Below are 18,117 nucleotides of genomic sequence, written 5' to 3'. Positions count from 1 at the left end.
TGTTGGCTCCCTTTTGTTTTGTTCTCTGTCAAAAAGATCCCACACTGCTACAATAATATGAAACCTACATAGTGGAACAAACCAAACAAATTCTGGATTAATGTCCTGCTCATTTGTAAAATCTTTCCTGTGATGCAACTTTTGCTTTGTAAAAGGTGAATTATGAAGCAAAGGACTGAAGACTGAAAAAGAGAACTAAGCCATTTGTGGTAACGTTCCACAGCAGCTCTGACTGGGTAAAACCAGATGAGGCAGTGAGATGTGGGCATGTTCACACCGGTCTGGTCTCCAAGCATCTTTTTATTATGGATTACGCAACATTTGAACACAGAGCTGCACATGAAAAAATCTGGAGGAAAGGAGGCTTTGTTGCTTCTTAAGGGTTACTTAGGAAGTCATATATAGCAAGTTGATTAAAAAATGGAAACATCACCAATTATTTCAGTTACATTAGAGAGATTTTTGGGTTAATTTAGGATCAAAGCGTTTGATAAAATGCGTGGATGTGATTGTGAATATTTGGTACAGTCAGTGCAAAAGAAGAGCTTTTTAATATTTTTGACACACTGGATGTTGGCCTGTATGTTTCCATTTGTGGGAGGAGCTTTTTTGGGGAGGAAAATCTTAGCTGAGGAACCTCACTGGTCGAGACACTGGGAGATTGTATTTCACTCTGGTTTGGTTCCACTGAGCAACTTCCAGGAAAGCTGACTGACCTCAGCTTTTACTGCTCTGAAACATTACATCAGAGGTTGTTTTTTTTTCTCTCCAAACAATCTGACCATCCCATTAGAGGATCAGTGAGTAAATCAAAGTTTTTTTCATGTGCAAAACTAAAGAGCCTGAGTTATTGTAAAAAATTGGCTTTATTTCATCCATCCAGCCATAGATTTTAGCTTATCTAGTCGAAGGTCACTTGAGTCCATCCCAGCTGTCATACGGTGAGGGAGGGTGCACCCCGGAGAGATCACCAGTTCATCCCAGGGCAAGCTTTGTTCCAAATAGCCAACATTTGTCTGAGCACAAGAGCCTTTGTTGCATTAAAGTTGTAACTTACATGAACTGTAGAATAATGATGTTTAATTAAGTTAATAAAGGAGAAACTCAGCATGGCAAATACACATAGAAAGGCTTAATGGGAGGCTAAACTTTAAAACTGAAATTATAATCTCAAAGATATTTGTCAAAAACGTGAATTAACTGCATCATTTCTAAACCAGGTCAGCCACTGTCTGGAAAACCATTGGCTGATCTGCTGCCCATGGATTCTGGTCAATCAGAATTATGGATATTGAATATCTGAATTATGGCTTCTTGAGCTGTCCACTAGTTATTGTTTCTAAATGCAAACAAGCTAAAAAAGACTAATTATCCCTCCATCCATTTCATCCACTTATACAGGTTCCGGCAGTAGCAACAGCAGTCTAGGCAGATCTCCTCTCTGTGTTGACACAGACGGATTCTCGGCCCAGCCAAGAGACGGAATTTCTCTAACATGCCCCAGAGGTCTCCTCACATGACCTAACAGTGAAACATCCAGGAAACATCGTAGTCAGATCACCTCAGCTTTCTCCTTCTGATGTAGAGGAGCAGTGACTCTGAATGGCTAAGTTCCCCACCCATCCCTAAAGGAGAGCCTAGAAAACCTTCAGAGAAAACTCAGTTACACTCCACTTTTTCTTTTGGTTAACACCCATGGCTTGAGGTGAAAGTAGGAACATAAACTGACCAGAAAATCAACAGCTTCGCGTTTGTACTCAACTCTCTCTATATACCATGACACAGTGGCAGAATGTCTGCATAATGGTTTTCAATCTCGTACAGTCTCCTGTCTGTAATAAGACCTATAGATATCTGAAATGTTACACTTGGAGGTAGGCAAAGGCATGAACATCCACCTGAGCTCGGGGGTTAAAATAAGATATTTACTGTTTGAGGCTCACCTTCATTGGATTCACTGGGTTCATGGACTATTATACCAAAGTTATGCCATTGTACTGTGCAAACCTAACTTACTGATCAAAACCCCTTGGAACATAAAAACTCACTTTCCCTGAAATATCCACTTTGACTTTCACGGCTTGCTTTCCGTTTGACCAACAACTCTGAACCAGATCAGGCCGTACACTAAACAGGAAGTGAGTCATTGTTTTGCATCTGTGACTGAATATCCTCGCAACTCTATTGTATATGTGGTGTGTTTGGTTGACTTGGCTCGAGGAATCAGTGTTTTTACTGTACATCCATAACGATTCTTCAGTAGATGTTTTTTATCCGGTCTTGCAACTGACTTTTCTCAACATGTGTAAAAACACAGATGGTGCAGGAGGTGCTGTGCAAAATACCGATCTGTTGGAGATAGAAGAAGCAACTTCATAGTTTACATGCTACGCTCTCTGCTTCTTTAGTATTCTTTTTTTTTCTCGTTTTTGAAGCCTCCCAAAATAACTCATTTTGACCACATAGGTTAAACATGGTACAGGCCTTTCATAATTTTTAATCTCTAAATGATTTTGAGAAGACTTTGGAGACAGTGCTGTGGTCAGATGAAACCAAAACTGAGTATTTTGGCATCAGCTCTACCTGCTGTGTTTGGAGGAAGAGAAATGCTGACTATGACCCAAAGAACACCATCCCCACAGTCAGGCACAGAGTTGGAGACATTATGATCAGGGCTTTTTATCTGCTAGGCGTATACGAGGACTTTACCTCGGGTGATGGGCGAAGCTATGTATTGTAAAACCTTGGACGAGAAACTCCTTTCCTCAGCCAGAACACTGAAGATAGCTGGGTCTTCCAGAATGGCAATGACCCAAAACATGCCACCAAAGCAACAAAAGACAGGCTAAATAATTATTTCCACACTTTACAACTTTATAGAATTTTTATATAAACGTTATTTAATCATTGCTTCAGCAGTGGCATTTTGGACGACTCCAGAGTCAGAATTTGACAAGAGTTTCTGTTCTGCCCTGATTACGTTTAATGTGTTAATAAGAAAAATAAGTAGCCATGGGAATTGTATGCAGAGATGTGCCAAAATAAAAAGAAAAAGAGAAAAGGACAAGGACAAGGACAAGAGAGAGTGATGGAACCAGAAGAGAAATATATATTTTATATTAATACACAGATTAAGCCTGAATACTGAAGCTCTTTAAAAACTACTTGGGTTCAGATACATTTAGTTGTACTTATCGTTATCCGATGCTTTAGTTTTGGATGTTAATACACATAGGAATCTGCTCTTTCAGAAATTGTTGAGTCAAAATGGTGATTAAATATACAGTTCTTCAGCTTGAGATTTATAACCAGAAATCAGATCTGTATTACATTTAGTACCCACATTATATCGACTGGCATGAACAACTATCTAACAATTCCAGAGTTAATATGATGGTTTATTTTCACAAAACCGTTTAAAAAGGCCATTTGTTTCACACCTGGAATATTCTTACAGTGTCCTACAGAGTCTCAGGGTCCTCCACCCCGTGCTTGTCATACTTGTCATATTACGATTTTTACCTGTGCGTTACAGAACAGTGTCAACATGGCAACCTCCAATATCAAACATCAACAGATCTTCCCCAGGTGCCTCCGGGCGATGGTTGCCCTAAGCCGGCGGAAGTAGCATGAAGTCATATAAAGTATAACATTATTGAAGCATATCATCAATAAGAATGAATAATCTCAACACTCTACTGTGTGTGCAACTGAAATGCGTTGCGGCATATTAATCATTACAATAACAAAGTGCTGGGAAGGGTTTTCAGACACGACTCATTGTTGCTGTGATGTAACATGAAGCTGGAACTACTCATGACTCAGCAGCCTTCTGAAGGCTCGAAAGATAAAGCATGAAAAAAGGGAAAGTGGGGAAAGCATTTTCTTTTCCCCCTTAAAGTCTGCAGAAATCACTCTGGACTGAATCTAAAATCTCAAACACCCTTTAGTCTCTAACGTATCTGCCCATTAACAGAATTTTAGATGCAGCTGCTGTACAATAAAAATGTGTTGCTCTAACTGTATCTGGTTCTGCAGACACAAGAACATGAATGTGGCACCCATACTGTTGAAAGCTTTGCAAATGTAAGCACACTGTGCTTACAAGTCATGTTCTTCCACACCATACTGGGAAAAGAATTCCTTTATGGGCCTTTGTCTCCTAATTCAGGCAATGACACTCTAGCATTTTAGCATCTATGACGTTAAAACCAAAGCAGCCTTTGTGTTTTAAAGTGTATATGTGCTGATTTTTCTTTTTCTCTTTCGCTTATCCCAGAATCTGGATCACTGTTGACTCGATATTTCTGCATTTGTCTTGGAGCTAAAAAAGGAGAAGATTTTCTACTGAGTGGTTGAATGCACTGCATCCCATGAGTTTGTTATTCATATATAAAGTGCAATGTGATAGAACCTTAAAGGGTTTGAAAAATGACTGACGTTGATGTAGTTTTCAAACTCGATGGGCGTAAATGGACTACACAAATGATGCATATCTGCAGATATGATCCTGTGCAGGCTGTAAGATATTCAACATCTTGTAAACCACACATGCAACACGTGTTTAGAGAAATAAAAATACCCAATAAACAGCATTTAGTGTGCTTCAGTAAAAAGGCAGGAAACAGGAACGTCTTTTAGACATTTTTTTTATTAAAATTATTATTAAATAAATAGCAAATAATATAATAAATAACTAAATAAAACATATAAACAACAACAACAACAACAACAACAACAACAACAACAACAACGTCAGTATCATTTAACTGGCCTATAGTAGTGACAGTTTTCCTTGACAAAATTAAACATGTAAAACATTCACTTTGCCCGCAGGCCTATAATGCCGTTAGAGAAAAGTTCAAGTTTTTCTTAAAATCAAGTTTCAGTTTCTTGTCAGTATTCACAGTTCCTTGATTCTTTCGAGTGTTGTCTCATTTCTTGCTAATAGTCCTGCTCGGCTTTGAGCGAGACTTGTTAGCCGGCGCAGGGAGATCCTTTCCCGGCTACACCGCGCAGGGCGCACCGCTCTTCTCCAAAAACTACTCAGGATCAGCTCCTGCTCGGTTCGGGTTAGGACCCAGTAGCCCTGTCTCGGGCGGTTTACAGTGAAACCAGTCCTGATAGTTTTAGTTGTCGCTGCCCAGCCTGTGGTAGACCAGCAGTGCCACCATGCTTTTCCCGGCGCTCTGCTCGAAGGACCGGCTGGTGTCTGTCTCTTGGCCGGGCTGGGAGCAGGTGGGCTTCGGGATTATCTGCTCGTTGGATGATCCGCCGTCCTCACAGCTGCTCGGTGTGGCTGACATCAGTTCGGGTTTGGCGCACAGGTCTGAGAGCTGGCAAGCCTGCTCCTCCGCTGACTGGAAGGAGAAACCCTGGTAGTCGCCGATCGGGCTCTCCGTGTTTCCCAGCGCCGTCTCTGTGCAAGGATCTTCGGTGTAGATCTGCCACAGCACCACAAGGCACAGGATGACCAGCCAGCGCTTGGCCTGGCTTTTCTCTGGAGGAGGAAGGTGCATGCGGACTTTAGCGGGGTACATGACCCGGGTGCAGCGCTTCTTCGGCCGGATGGGCACGTAGGAGCGCACGGCGGTTGCCTGAGCCGGTATCCGCTCGAAGGTAAAAACCTCCGGCTCCGTGCTTCGGCTCGTCATCCTGCATGAGGCGAATCTCTCCTGCTCAACAGTCAGAGTCGTGCTGTTTGACCGTGTGTACATTTTCTCGTAGTTTTGAGTTGCTTTCTCTAGGCTTTGTCTGTTTCGCTTGCTCGTAGCTTGCTGCAAGTCAGATATACTCCAGGCACCCAAGACCTCGAATTTATATATTCGAAACCCAGGTTGTTCACTTTAACCACGCCTTTCTACACCGCAAGCCACTCCCTGTATTGCACAAGTGAGGAAAAAAAACTTTTAAAAATTTTTATATGTCGTATGTGCCAAGGCTCTGACCGAGCAGGCTGCGGATTGAAGCTGAATCATCAGGGTTTGGTAGAATGACTACATTCTACATTCCCCACATTAAAAGACTATTCAGTATTTGAACCAATCAAATGAGCGAATTTAATCTTACTTGTATTTAAAATCACTTAAAATTATAATATAAATATAATGGTAAATATAAATGTTGATCATTTAATTTGCGGATTTTTTAAATATTGGTTTAATGATAAACCATTAAACTGTCATATATTGTTGTTAGATATAAAATAAAAAGTTTTTTTCCCCCCAGAATTAAAAAAAATCCCATATTTTCATCAACAAGGTCACACATTTTTGATTATTGGACACTTTATAAAAATGTAACCTTCACATGGTATTCACATGATATCCTGAAATCTTTTGGGACGAGCCACAAGGTTTCAGTTTACTCTAAACACTTTACGCTCTACAGTATGTTGTCAGCAACATGCGACAGTTATGTTAGTGGAAACTTCCTTCAAATAAACATGAGGATGTTATTGTTATTGAGCACTCAAACTCAAACCTGAGCAACGGGAATGAATGGCTGAATGTGAAAATGTGAATAATACTATTTTTACGTGTACCATGTAGATTATGAAAAAGGGGGGAAAAAAACAGACTAAAGGGGAAAAAAAACCACTCTTGCAAATGCAACTTCCTTCCCACACCTTGAGTGACACACACACATTTCATGCCAAAGAGTGAAAACATATCCTGCTGTGATTAAAAGTAAACTGTAATTTACGCAAACGTAAATGCCACTTCTCTAACCTATACTTTCAAATAAAAATAAAAAATGATTCACGTTCAGTCAGACAGTTCTTTTTTTTTTTTTTCCTTAGGAAATCCTCCAATTCCCAAATTACAGTGTTACAGCTAAATTACTTCTCCAAATGCTGACCTGGAAACAGTGAGGCTGACTTCAGTAACTTTGCTGTGGCAGCTTATTTGCATGCAGAAGAACAAAGTTTCATACAAACTCAAACAAATAACAACAAATAACAAAGATTTTGGCCTTTTTTTCTGTTTAGTTCCAGCTTAAATTTGAATTCAGGTGAAAGCTGAATGTGACAGAAAGGAAAACCAGAGAGAGGTCACGAACTCCAGTCTGTGATCACTGTGTTCACACATAACATTCACCAGTATGAGCAAAAATTATTGACTGTTGCTTTGCGTAATGCTATGCCCAGCATGCAGTTCACATGAACAAAAATCAATACAAACAAATACAAATATGTAGCCAAAGAGTCTGCCAACACAGGACAGAGTACACAAACGTGAAATACAAAGGCCAGCATGCTTTTTTTTCTCTCTTTGCACACTAGTTACACAGCGTTGTGCACTCCCCAAACTGGCCGGCTGGTGGGAGTGCACACGGGCTTTTTTAGGCCAAGTCAAACATCCACAATAGCCTTCTGCTTGTGCAGACACTCCAAGCTTATGTTGGTGTCTTAACGTAGGCCTTGGTTTCCAGCAGCCTACTGCAGGCAAACCAGGGAGAGTGATTAGCAAACACAAATCTGCTGTGTTAGGCTCATCTCGCTGGCATCCTTCTCTGAAGTAATCACACTACAACAGCTGAGTTCTGAACAAGCCCTGCTGCCACATGATCAAATCATCCTTTGATCTTGTGTTTTCTTCATGTGTTTGAGAGAACTGAAAAAAAGTCAAATCAAAACTAGGATCGGAGCATAAGACACGTTTGAAAACGTCACTCAGAATTTTTATTCTACCCTGTGCTTCCCTAAAACAGATATCAACGGAAGGGAGTTTTGATGTGTTTTCCAACATGTGATTTTTGTCACCCTGAGCTGTGGGTCATTCTAAGTGGTGAAATTATGTTATGCTGTTAGAGGAGATAGATCCAGTGTGTAACTTTGTAAAAGCTGTGTTGTTGTTGTTGTTGAGGCTGAGTTGTTCTGATTGCTGATTTGTGACTATATTTTGAGACTCTGAGAAGTCTGGATATTTATACTACAGATGCAGATATATTCTGTTTTTTCTTATGGCCAGTTCATTAGGTACACATGCTCAATTGTTTGTTAATGCAAATATATAATCAGCCAATCACATTTACCACATAGACATGGTGAAGACAACCTGCTGAACTGCTTGTCTACTGGAATTTTCACATACAACTATATCTTCGGTTTACAGAAAATGGCTCATAAAAGAGAAAATATACAGTTTTTGTGGGAGGAAATGGTCAGAGGAGAATGGCCAAACTGCTTCCACCTTATAAGAGGCAGCAGTAATTGAAATTGTATCCAATTCAGGATCAAAGGGAGGCTGGAGCTTATCCCAGCTGCCACAGGGTGAGAGTGAGGGTACACCAGATCACCAGTCTGTCCCAGAGCTGACACAGAGTGACAGGCAACCATTCACACCTATAGGCAGTTTAGGATAACCAGTTAACCTAACCCCGCTGACGGCATGTCTTTCAACCGTGAGAGGAAGCCAGAGTATCAGAGAACCCACGCAAACATGGGGAGAACATGCAAACTCCACTATTGCCACTTGCTGTGAGGCAACAGTGCAAACCACCAGTGCCACTGACATAACAATTTGCACAATATTGCTAAAATTAGCAACACCCTGAAAAATCCTCTTTTGTTCCAAGACACTGCAGTGAGAGTACTACCTGGATATAGAAAGCATATTTCTACCACGTTAGTTTCTCTTCATTGGCTCCCTGTTAAATTCAGAATTGCACTTAAAAATCATTCTCCTCACATACAATACAGTGATCATCATATCATATCATAGGACCTTTTTATCCTAACAGAGCACTTTCCTCTCAGACTGCAGGTTGATTTGTGTTGAATGGGAGGCAGACACCCTCTCTACTTTTAAGATTAAGCTCAAAACTTTCCTTTTTAATGAAAGCATATGGTTAGGGTTGGATCCCCTGCTGGAGGCTTTGCATTTCTTCTTTAGTGATTTCTTTTCGCCCCTTCCTGAGCCTGGTTCTGCTGAGTTTTTCGTTTCCCCTGTTGCCAAGTGCTTGCTTATAGGGGGTCATCTCATTGTTGGGGTTTCCTTCTAATGTTGTAAGGTCTTTAACTGACATTGTGAAGTGTTATGAGGTGACTATAGTTGTGAATTGGCATTATATAAATAGAATTGAATTGAAATCGAACTGATTAAAATCTCTATTAAGGTATGCAGAAGACAATCTCTGAATGCACGACATGTTGAACCTTGAAGCAGTTGGGTACAGCAACAGAAGACCACACTCCTGTTAGCTAAGAACAGAAAACTGAGGCTGCAGTTTGAATGAAGCCTCAGTTTCCAAAACTCAGGATTCAGCCTACCTTGTACCAACAGTTCAGGCTGCTTGGCGGTGCAACGTGTGGAGCCCCTTAGTATCAGTTAAGCATTGTTTAAATACCGCAGCCTGTTGTTGACCACTTCCACCTCTTTAATATCACAGTGAACCCATATTCAGGTGGCTGATTTCAGCAGGATAACATCCTATGACAGGAAGCTCAAATCATGTATAACTAGTTCCTTGAACATGACAAAGAGTTCACTCTACTCAAATACAGTGTACACAATAATCAGATCTCAATCCATTAGAACAACTTTGGAATATAGAGCAACGGGATATTTGCATGATGAAGATAAATCTGCAGCAACTATGTGAAGCAGTCTTATCAATATGGACCAAAATCTTTGAGGAATGTTTCCAGCAGCTTATGATCTATGTCACAAAGAGTTAAGGTAGTTCTAAAGGCAAAAGGCAACCAACCCGGTACTAACAAGTCATCCAAATCAGCTTCATTTGCTCATTTCATTCAGGGTTTTTCAAGAAAGTCAAAAAAAAAAAAAAAAGCTTAGTTTTTGAGTCAAAGTGTAATGTATAAAACTGTCTTAAATGGTCAATAGAAACTGAAAAAAAAATCAGATAAAATAATTTTCTTTCTTTTTTCCTGCTTTCCTCTACATGATAACTCATGCCTTTTCAAATGAAAACTGTGTATATTTACGCCCTTTGCAAAGTCAGCAGTTCTCTGGAAGTGGATTGCATCAACCTGCAGTTTCACTGTACACTGCCAGATTATCTTTTAGCATAGCTGATCTGCCCTGTAGGGAATTCCACTTTCTTTCACAATCTAATCCAGAAAGATTCAGCTTAACAAAAAGTAAGGGTTTGTAAAATTCAAATGTGAGCTGTTTATTTTCTGTTTGTATTTTCAGATTTGGCTTCTTGTATTTGAAACCTGCAACAAAATCTTTCCTACACTCTGGTTGAGTCTCAGTATTTTAATTTTAAAACTCCTGTAATTCCTGTCCACTGTTACAGAGGTTAGATGCTGATTTGTGCACAGACTGGGGCATTTAACATTAAACACCATGTTTTATTAATAAATTAAGGGAGAGTTTATATTTATAAGGTGTGAGCTTAGCTCTAATGCAGCCTTAAAAATGTATTTTGACCTCAAGGCTAAATCTGTTCTTCTGTTTTCAGGCTTTTCACCAGACTTTTCAACCTACCTGCAGATTAACCACCGATCTTGGCTGATGAAGGACTTCAGCATGTTTGGAAACTGAAATAGAATTTTGGACACTTCAAACAAAGGGTATGTTCAACTACTAAAATGCTGCAAACTACGTCATAGGATGAGCAGCCTGATGTGTTCAATCAATGAAACACCATTAACAGTTGTGCTTCAGCATAAAAAAACAAAAAAACCTTGCTCATCGTCTTCCACAGAACAGTATTAGATGAGCTTTAGCTATTCAGAACAACTACCGTATAAACACTTGGCATTCACAGCGTAGCTTACAGTTGGCAATCCATTTCTTGCCGAAAGTGTTTAATGAGGCTTTGTTCACGGCTCTGTGCAGGCCAGCATTTCTACACAACACTGAAAGTAGCTTGAAAGACAAAGGGGGGAATTGTTCTTACTAACTGGCACTATCAAAATGATGTCAAATTAGCAATTAGCAACGCTTGCTTACAATTTTAACTTTGAAACGTAATAAAACATATCACAATGGAAGAGGCTATCATGTGTGTATAGACCTGACCGGGTTAGGATTTTGAGGAAGAGTGCAGCTTTCTAAGCAAATAGTGGTAAATAGGTCATGAGATCTACAGTAGCAGATTTTTACACCAAATGCAACCAATGCCACTGGGCTTGGAACCAACAGGGGTTGTACAGTAACAAGACAGTGAAAGCTGAGCTGAAAGTCAACAATAACAGGTAAAAGATGAAGAAAGTCAAAACGCGATGGAATCATAGTGCCTTGCTATTTTGACTTTTCTCATCTTTTTCCTTCTTACAGTGTGCAGCTGAATTTGAAACCACAATGTTTAGTAGAAAACCTAAAAATAGTGTGCCTGAGGTACTTCAAAGCACATGCATTCATTTAGGTACTTCAAGGTCATTTCACTCAGGGAGGTGAGGTTGACGATTCAAGGAGACAATCTCTTTGACTTATGATAATAATCATTGTTTGAAGGTTTCTTATTGTTTACAGCTAAACCGCCAACTGTTTACAGGGGGGAAAAAAAAGAAATCTCTTCCTCCACCTACTCCCATGTACAGTTGGCAAAGGACTGAGAGAGATGACTTCAGCCTTTGTTTCACACGGCTGGTTTGTGATATAATGCAGAGATTATCTTTTTCGAAAGAAACTAGACGATGAGGTTTACGTGCATTTTTCACAGGATTTGACATTGCCTCAAAAATGAGGAAGAAAAAAACTGACAACATAATGAAATGAATAACAAGAAGCATTGTGCAACTTTATTCCCATCTGATGAGTGCTTCTAGCTAGGACTATCTATGTGTATTGTTTGAGCAGTTTTATATATAGTTTTCCTGACATTAATGACATTAGCAAACATCCACGGAGGATGTGCAAAAATACTTTAAATGGTGCAGATTTCTTTGCAGATTTCATTTTTATCTTCCTCATTTCCATCAATTTCTCCAGTCCACAGAGTCACAATAGGCATATTATTTCTTCTACTGCAAAAGGAAGTAGTAGGTTAAGGCTGTGACACAGTTTGTGCCCCATGCTGGCGTTTTGCTTTTGTACTTTTTTATTTTTATTCACTCTTTGGGTAGATGTAGAAAAATTTTCAACCTTTTCCTGTTTTAAGACGCCCACTAACAATGCAAAAACTTACAAAAAGGTTGCTAAAGTATTACTCAAATGAGTCCTGCACAATTGTCCCTAACAAGGAACACAAAAAAGCTTTGCTTTTCTAACCTAACCCTTCTTGAATGTAACTGTAACTCTGGTTTTTCAGAATCACCCATTTTAATTAAATAACACTGGACAAAACTGCATTTTTTGTAAAAGATAGAAAGAAGAATTTGATTTATTTTCTGTCTCTGCTTTTAAAGAAGCCAGAATACTAATTTTAAATGCCAAATCAAAATTTTTAAGGCCAGGAAATCGATACCACCAAAAATAAACAAAACCAACTATAAAGCACCTAAACTTGTTTCTTTACTGAGAAGTTTATAGATCTATTTTGACTTTTTTTCTCTTTAATTTAACAGACGTGAACATTGCAGATTTGTGTAATCGTCTTCAGTATAACGTGAACAGTCAGACCACAGTATGATTATGATTAGGTTATCTCTTGCTTTTCACAATCTGACATCATAGTGATTTTTTTCTTGTTTTTTTTTATGTATTTCTTTGATGTTGTGTAACCTGCACATGCAAAGGAAGCCAATGGTGCCCTGTTACTTTGGCTATATCACTCATTGGCTTTATCTTATTTGAATTTGTCTGGCAGCCAAGATGCCTGTCATGTGTTGTAGATAAAACAAAAGCAATGGAAAAACTTGTTATCATGTCTGCTCCCAAGCACACTAGGGCCACCTTTAAGCACCTGAAGATTGCACAACAAAAGAGGCCATGGATGTGTTCCTCAGCCAGAGGACTTTGTTTGTTGGACTTACAGTGGGATGCAAAAGTTTGGGCAACCTTGTTAATAGTCATTATTTTCCTGTATAAATCGTTGGTTGTTACAATAAAAAATGTCAGCTAAATATATCATATAGGAGACACACACAGTGATATTTGAGAAGTGAAATGACGTTTATTGGATTTACAGAAAGTGTGCAATAATTGTTTAAACAAAATCAGGCAGGTGCATAAATTTGGGCACTGTTGTCATTTTATTGATTCCAAAGCCTTTAGAACTAATTATTGGAACTCAAATTGGCTTGGTAAGCTCAGTGACCCCTGACCTACATACACAGGTGAATCCAATAATGAGAAAGAGTATTTAAGGGGGTTAATTATAAGTTTCCCTCCTCTTTTAATTTTCTCTGAAGAGTAGCAACATGGTGTTCCCAAAACAACTCTCAAATGACCTGAAGACAAAGATTGTTCACCATCATGGTTTAGGGGAAGGATACAGAAAGCTGTCTCAGAGATTTAAGCTGTCTGTTTCCACAGTTAGGAACATATTGAGAAAATTAAAGACCACAGGCTCAGTTCAAGTTAAGGCTCGAAGTGGCAGACCAAGAAAAATCTCGGATAGACAGAAACGACGAATGATGAGAACAGTCAGAGTCAACCCACAGACCAGCACCAAAGACCTACAACATCATCTTGCAGCAGATGGAGTCACTGTGCATCGTTCAACCATTCGGCGCACTTTACACAAGGAGATGCTGTATGCGAGAGTGATGCAGAGGAAGCCGTTTCTCCGCCCACAGCACAAACAGAGCCGCTTGAGGTTTGCTAAAGCACATTTAGACAAGTCAGCTTCGTTCTGGAATAAGGTGCTGTGCACTGATGAAACTAAAATTGAGTTATTTGGGCATAACAAGGGGCGTTATGCATGGAGGAAAAAGAACACAGCATTCCAAGAAAAACACCTACAGTGAAATATGGTGCTGGTTCCATCATGCTGTGGGGCTGTGTGGCCAGTGCAGGGACTGGGAATCTTGTCAAAGTTGAGGAACACATGGATTCCACTCAGTATCAGCAGATTCTGGAGACCAATGTCCAGGAATCGGTGGCAAAGCTGAAGCTGCGCCGGGGCTGGATCTTTCAGCAAGACAACGACCCGAAACACTGCTCAAAATCCACTAAGGCATTCATGCAGAGGAACAAGTACAATGTTCTGGAATGGCCATCTCAGTCCCCAGACCTGAATACTATTGAAAATCTGTGGTGTGAGTTAAAGAGAGCTGTCCATGCTCGGAAGCCATCAAACCTGAATGAACTAGAGATGTTTTGTAAAGAGGAATGGTCCAAAATACCTTCAACCACAATCCAGACTCTCATTGGAACCTACAGGAAGCGTTTAGAGGCTGTAATTTCTGCAAAAGGCGGATCTACTAAATATTGATTTCATTTCTTTTTTTTGTGGTGCCCAAATTTATGCACCTGCCTGATGTTATTTAAACAATTATTGCACACTTTCTGGAAATCCAATAAACTTCATTTCACTTCTCAAATATCACTGCGTGTCTCCTATATGATATATTTAACTGACAAACAACCAAAGATTTATACAGGAAAATAATAACTATTAACAAGGTTGCCCAAACTTTTGCATCCCACTGTATATATGTACGTATATATACCTGCAGTCTGTTGAACATGAGAAAGATTTCATCTAAAGTGGCTCATTTTTTGTGCCTAGTTTCTACACAAGGTGAAGAAATCATTGACAGTACGTTTGACCAAGGATGTGAGTGGCTGCATCAGTGACAGACCTGACTGACTCTGCATGTCTGAACAATGGTATGGACACAGGCAACAGCTGCTGGATCTGTAGCTGGATCCCCCACAAAACAGATACTTTAAACACTCGATGGCATGATAAAGCCAATGACCACAGAGGTAATCCCAGCCCAAGTGACCATCACTGAGGGGGTGCCAGTGTAAATGCGAATGTTGTTTCTGGCTGATGGTCACACAGAGCCAAGAATGTACCCTATACTGACTTGTGTCAGCATAACCGCCAGTGTGACAAAGATGATAATTCCCAAGCTGTGATAGACAAAGAGAGGATGATGATCATTGTGATGCGTAGACTGTCTGAAGCAAGAGACTGTTTAACGATAATCATGCTGTGGTCTAAACTTTTACTGTATATGATGCTGAAGATACTTTGGCATTCTAGCTCATTTAGTAGCAGAATTATTACAACATTAATTTAGCATTGGACATTTTGTAACATTCACAATGGCAACTGCACAGGCGTCATGGATAATGGTCTGTTTATACAAAGTAGGTTGATTCTGTCATCTGGATGTAACATTTTTAATGGGAGAAACATTTCACCACTCATCTAAGTGACTTCTTGGAAACGTTTCTCCCATTGAAAACGCTACATCCAGATGAACAGAATCAACCTTTTGGGATGTACTTACCTGGATGATTGAGCATGCATCAAGATTTCAGGTTTCAGCATTGGCTCTGAGTATGTCAGGACTAAAGGACATTTCTGACTCTCTTTTAAGATATTAACTAGCTTGCCATAACAGGCCAATAGTTGGGCCTCTAACTAATCTAACATGACATGTCTAGGACAAACCTCAACCCCAATGTTTATTGGATGTTAAAATAAGTGGTGAAAGTGAGAAGATTTTAGCAGCTAACCAGACCAAACAGGGAATGCAAAAGATATGTTTTTACAGTTAATCATCTAGGTCAAAATTAATATTTGATTGTGCCAGCACTTCTCTACTGTGTCCTAATGTAGACCATCACACTTTTAACTGATTTAATTATGTTATTCCAAAACGTTTACATGAGACATTTTAGATAGTGGCATCTTGGAAAAGACCATATTTAAATCTGGGTTAGAAACTTATGATAGATCCTGAAATATTCTTTATGAACCATCTCACTCTTCTTTTATTTAAAAGGGAAATAGACTGCTATTTCATTTTTGTGTTTTTATGTTTTTACTCCACTATATTAAGCCCATGTGCTTTAATAGAAGTACCTTGTCTTGCCGCGTCTTGAGTACTGGCATTTTTTATTCCTGGATTTGCAAACTGTGTGGGCAGGAAACTATTTGCACCTACACTCCCAACAACCACATTAAAGCTTCCATTCATTACTGCCTGCACTTTCCACGTGCAGTATCAGCATACACGTGGCTGAAGCCAATTAATCATCACAGATTCCCATCAGTATTACCTTGAAGTGGCTGTAACTTCCTCTTCGAAGCTGAAAAAATGCCTGGATTCTCTTCACAGTATTCCTTTCATTGCAATTATGCTGTCATCACCCACATAAAACAAAGCAAGACTAAAAGAAATGTGAGAGTTGTTCAACTGTCAGCGAAATTGACAGTTGCACAACTCAGACATTTAGGTTGGTTGGCGATCTGAGTTGTAAATGCCTTCATATTTAGGGTCAATCTTGGAAACACAAAATTTTTGAAGGTACTTTATGAATTCATGCAGGAACTGCTAAATGGCACGGATAATGATATGGATTTTGATTGCGATATTTTCATAATTCAGTGCTCAAACATGCTCAAAATGCTTTTTGCATTTTTCTTCTGTCACATTTTCTCTGGGTTTCAGTCTCAGCAGACGTCTAAAACTTGTTCTGTACACTTCCTGCATGTTTCAAATACGTTTGACTCCTTTGCTTTTGCTCAACTGTGATCTTTGGTTGGAAAAAATCAAAAGAACTTTATGCATCTTAGGCATCAAAAGCATTAGAAGCATCTGAGGCATTGATCTATCAGAAACTGAGAACACCATTAGTATTATGTCACACCGACATATTTGTACTTACTGCAACCTAAACCTGATTCTGCACCTTCATTTTGCAGTCAGTCCCAAAAAATTCGACTATACTGGGACTAATATATAAGAGGAGCCTGTGCAAGAACTTACTGTTTTACCCATGTCTTTGTGATTTAATGTTAGTTGACTAAAGATGTATAAATATCTTTGGGAGTACAGATATCCACTTATAATTAAATTCTACTGCAGGGTGTGCCTTGATTTTGTGCAAACGACTGAATTAGCAAGAGCCAATAGACAGCTGATGAACCTGAGTCCTTATTGCAAAATGCCTAAACACAAAGGCAAACACTCAGACAAGCAGTGGGAACCTTGACTGAATGTCTGGGTGAATAGAGGATAACATGGCTGAGAGATGTGTCACAACAAGTTTCACCTTTTTCATCAGCAGGGTGTGAGATTCCTGAACACATTCATGCTGTCAGAATCTTTTGGACCAATCTTTCCAAATACGGCATGCGATGAGGCAAACCACTGGTCATCTGATGAACTGTTCACTAACAGCAAAAATGACTGAAATTAGACCTCACACAGAAATATCTTGGTGGCCAGTGGGCTGGTCCAGCTCTCTGCCCCATACTCAGTGTTCTGTGTCCTTGGGTTGGTGGGTTTATCCACAAAGGCAGATTATGTTTAAGAGACATGCAGATCTTAAAGCGTTTGAAAGTGTAGACTGAGACACAGTTTGAGAAAAAGTATTTATTTATGAAAACTCAGGTATTATGTCAGAGAAAATCCTGAAAAACCGTGAACCCGAGCACCCAAAGAGCCACTTTTATGTAGTTAGAATGGAAAAGTAAGATTAAAGTAACATCAAATTTGTTTAATAGGAACTACATGCAAGATCTGATCAAAAGTCTCCTGGACTCAACCCATACAACTCAGCATTATTTCAATTTTGGCTGATCTCCCCTTCAAGGTCATCTTCTTGTGCACCGCTAAGCAGATCCCTCCATGGCTGCTGTTGTTTGTATCCTCCTTGAAAGTCCTGTTATTACCTCTTTTCTTTTAGCTGTGATCTTTACATTGGGTGTCAGCATTGTTTAGTGCTAAAAACCAGGATTATGAACTTCAGATTCATCCTCTAGGATGCAACTGTCCACTTGGAGTTTTGCTGTAACATCACTGAAGTGAGAACATTTAGCTGAAGCAGCCTGAAACCCTGTGCCGCTAACAAGAGTTCCCTTTCCTCCACTTCCAAAGCATGAAATTGAAGTTGAAGGATATGCTCGATGACACAGGTACATTTCAGAGTCATAAAGAGCAGGACTTCTATGTTATATGCTTGTTCTGCTATACTGTGGATTGTTTTTGGTCAGGTGTGATGTCATTTCCTGTCTTTTCAGTAAATTATGGTTTCATCAGTGACTGTTTTTGAAAAAAGTGTCAAATAATTAAAT

At 39.5% G+C, this 18,117-nt stretch overlaps 2 protein-coding genes across 2 annotated transcripts in view; one reads left to right on the top strand and one right to left on the bottom strand.

Annotated features, from left to right (window-relative positions):
* Positions 1-4,699: 4,699 nt before the first annotated feature.
* Positions 4,700-5,895, bottom strand: ier3 (immediate early response 3). Its single transcript, XM_063490399.1, has one exon. The coding sequence runs from the start codon at positions 5,715-5,717 to the stop codon at positions 5,130-5,132; it is 588 nt and encodes a 195-aa protein (XP_063346469.1). The 5' UTR covers positions 5,718-5,895; the 3' UTR covers positions 4,700-5,129.
* Positions 5,511-18,117, top strand: part of LOC134639277 (cilia- and flagella-associated protein 157-like) — a 39,411-nt gene continuing 26,804 nt past the window's right edge. The window contains exons 1-2 of the mRNA XM_063490398.1: positions 5,511-5,619; positions 10,432-10,543. The gene's annotated coding sequence lies outside the window, so the exon portion shown is untranslated. The remainder of the gene's footprint in view (positions 5,620-10,431; positions 10,544-18,117) is intronic.

The sequence above is a fragment of the Pelmatolapia mariae genome, linkage group LG12 (genome assembly GCF_036321145.2).
Source record: "Pelmatolapia mariae isolate MD_Pm_ZW linkage group LG12, Pm_UMD_F_2, whole genome shotgun sequence".
Taxonomy (NCBI): Eukaryota; Metazoa; Chordata; class Actinopteri; order Cichliformes; family Cichlidae; genus Pelmatolapia; species Pelmatolapia mariae.
The sequence above is the reverse complement of the archived record's forward strand: the minus strand, read 5'-3'. Positions and strand labels throughout refer to the sequence as shown.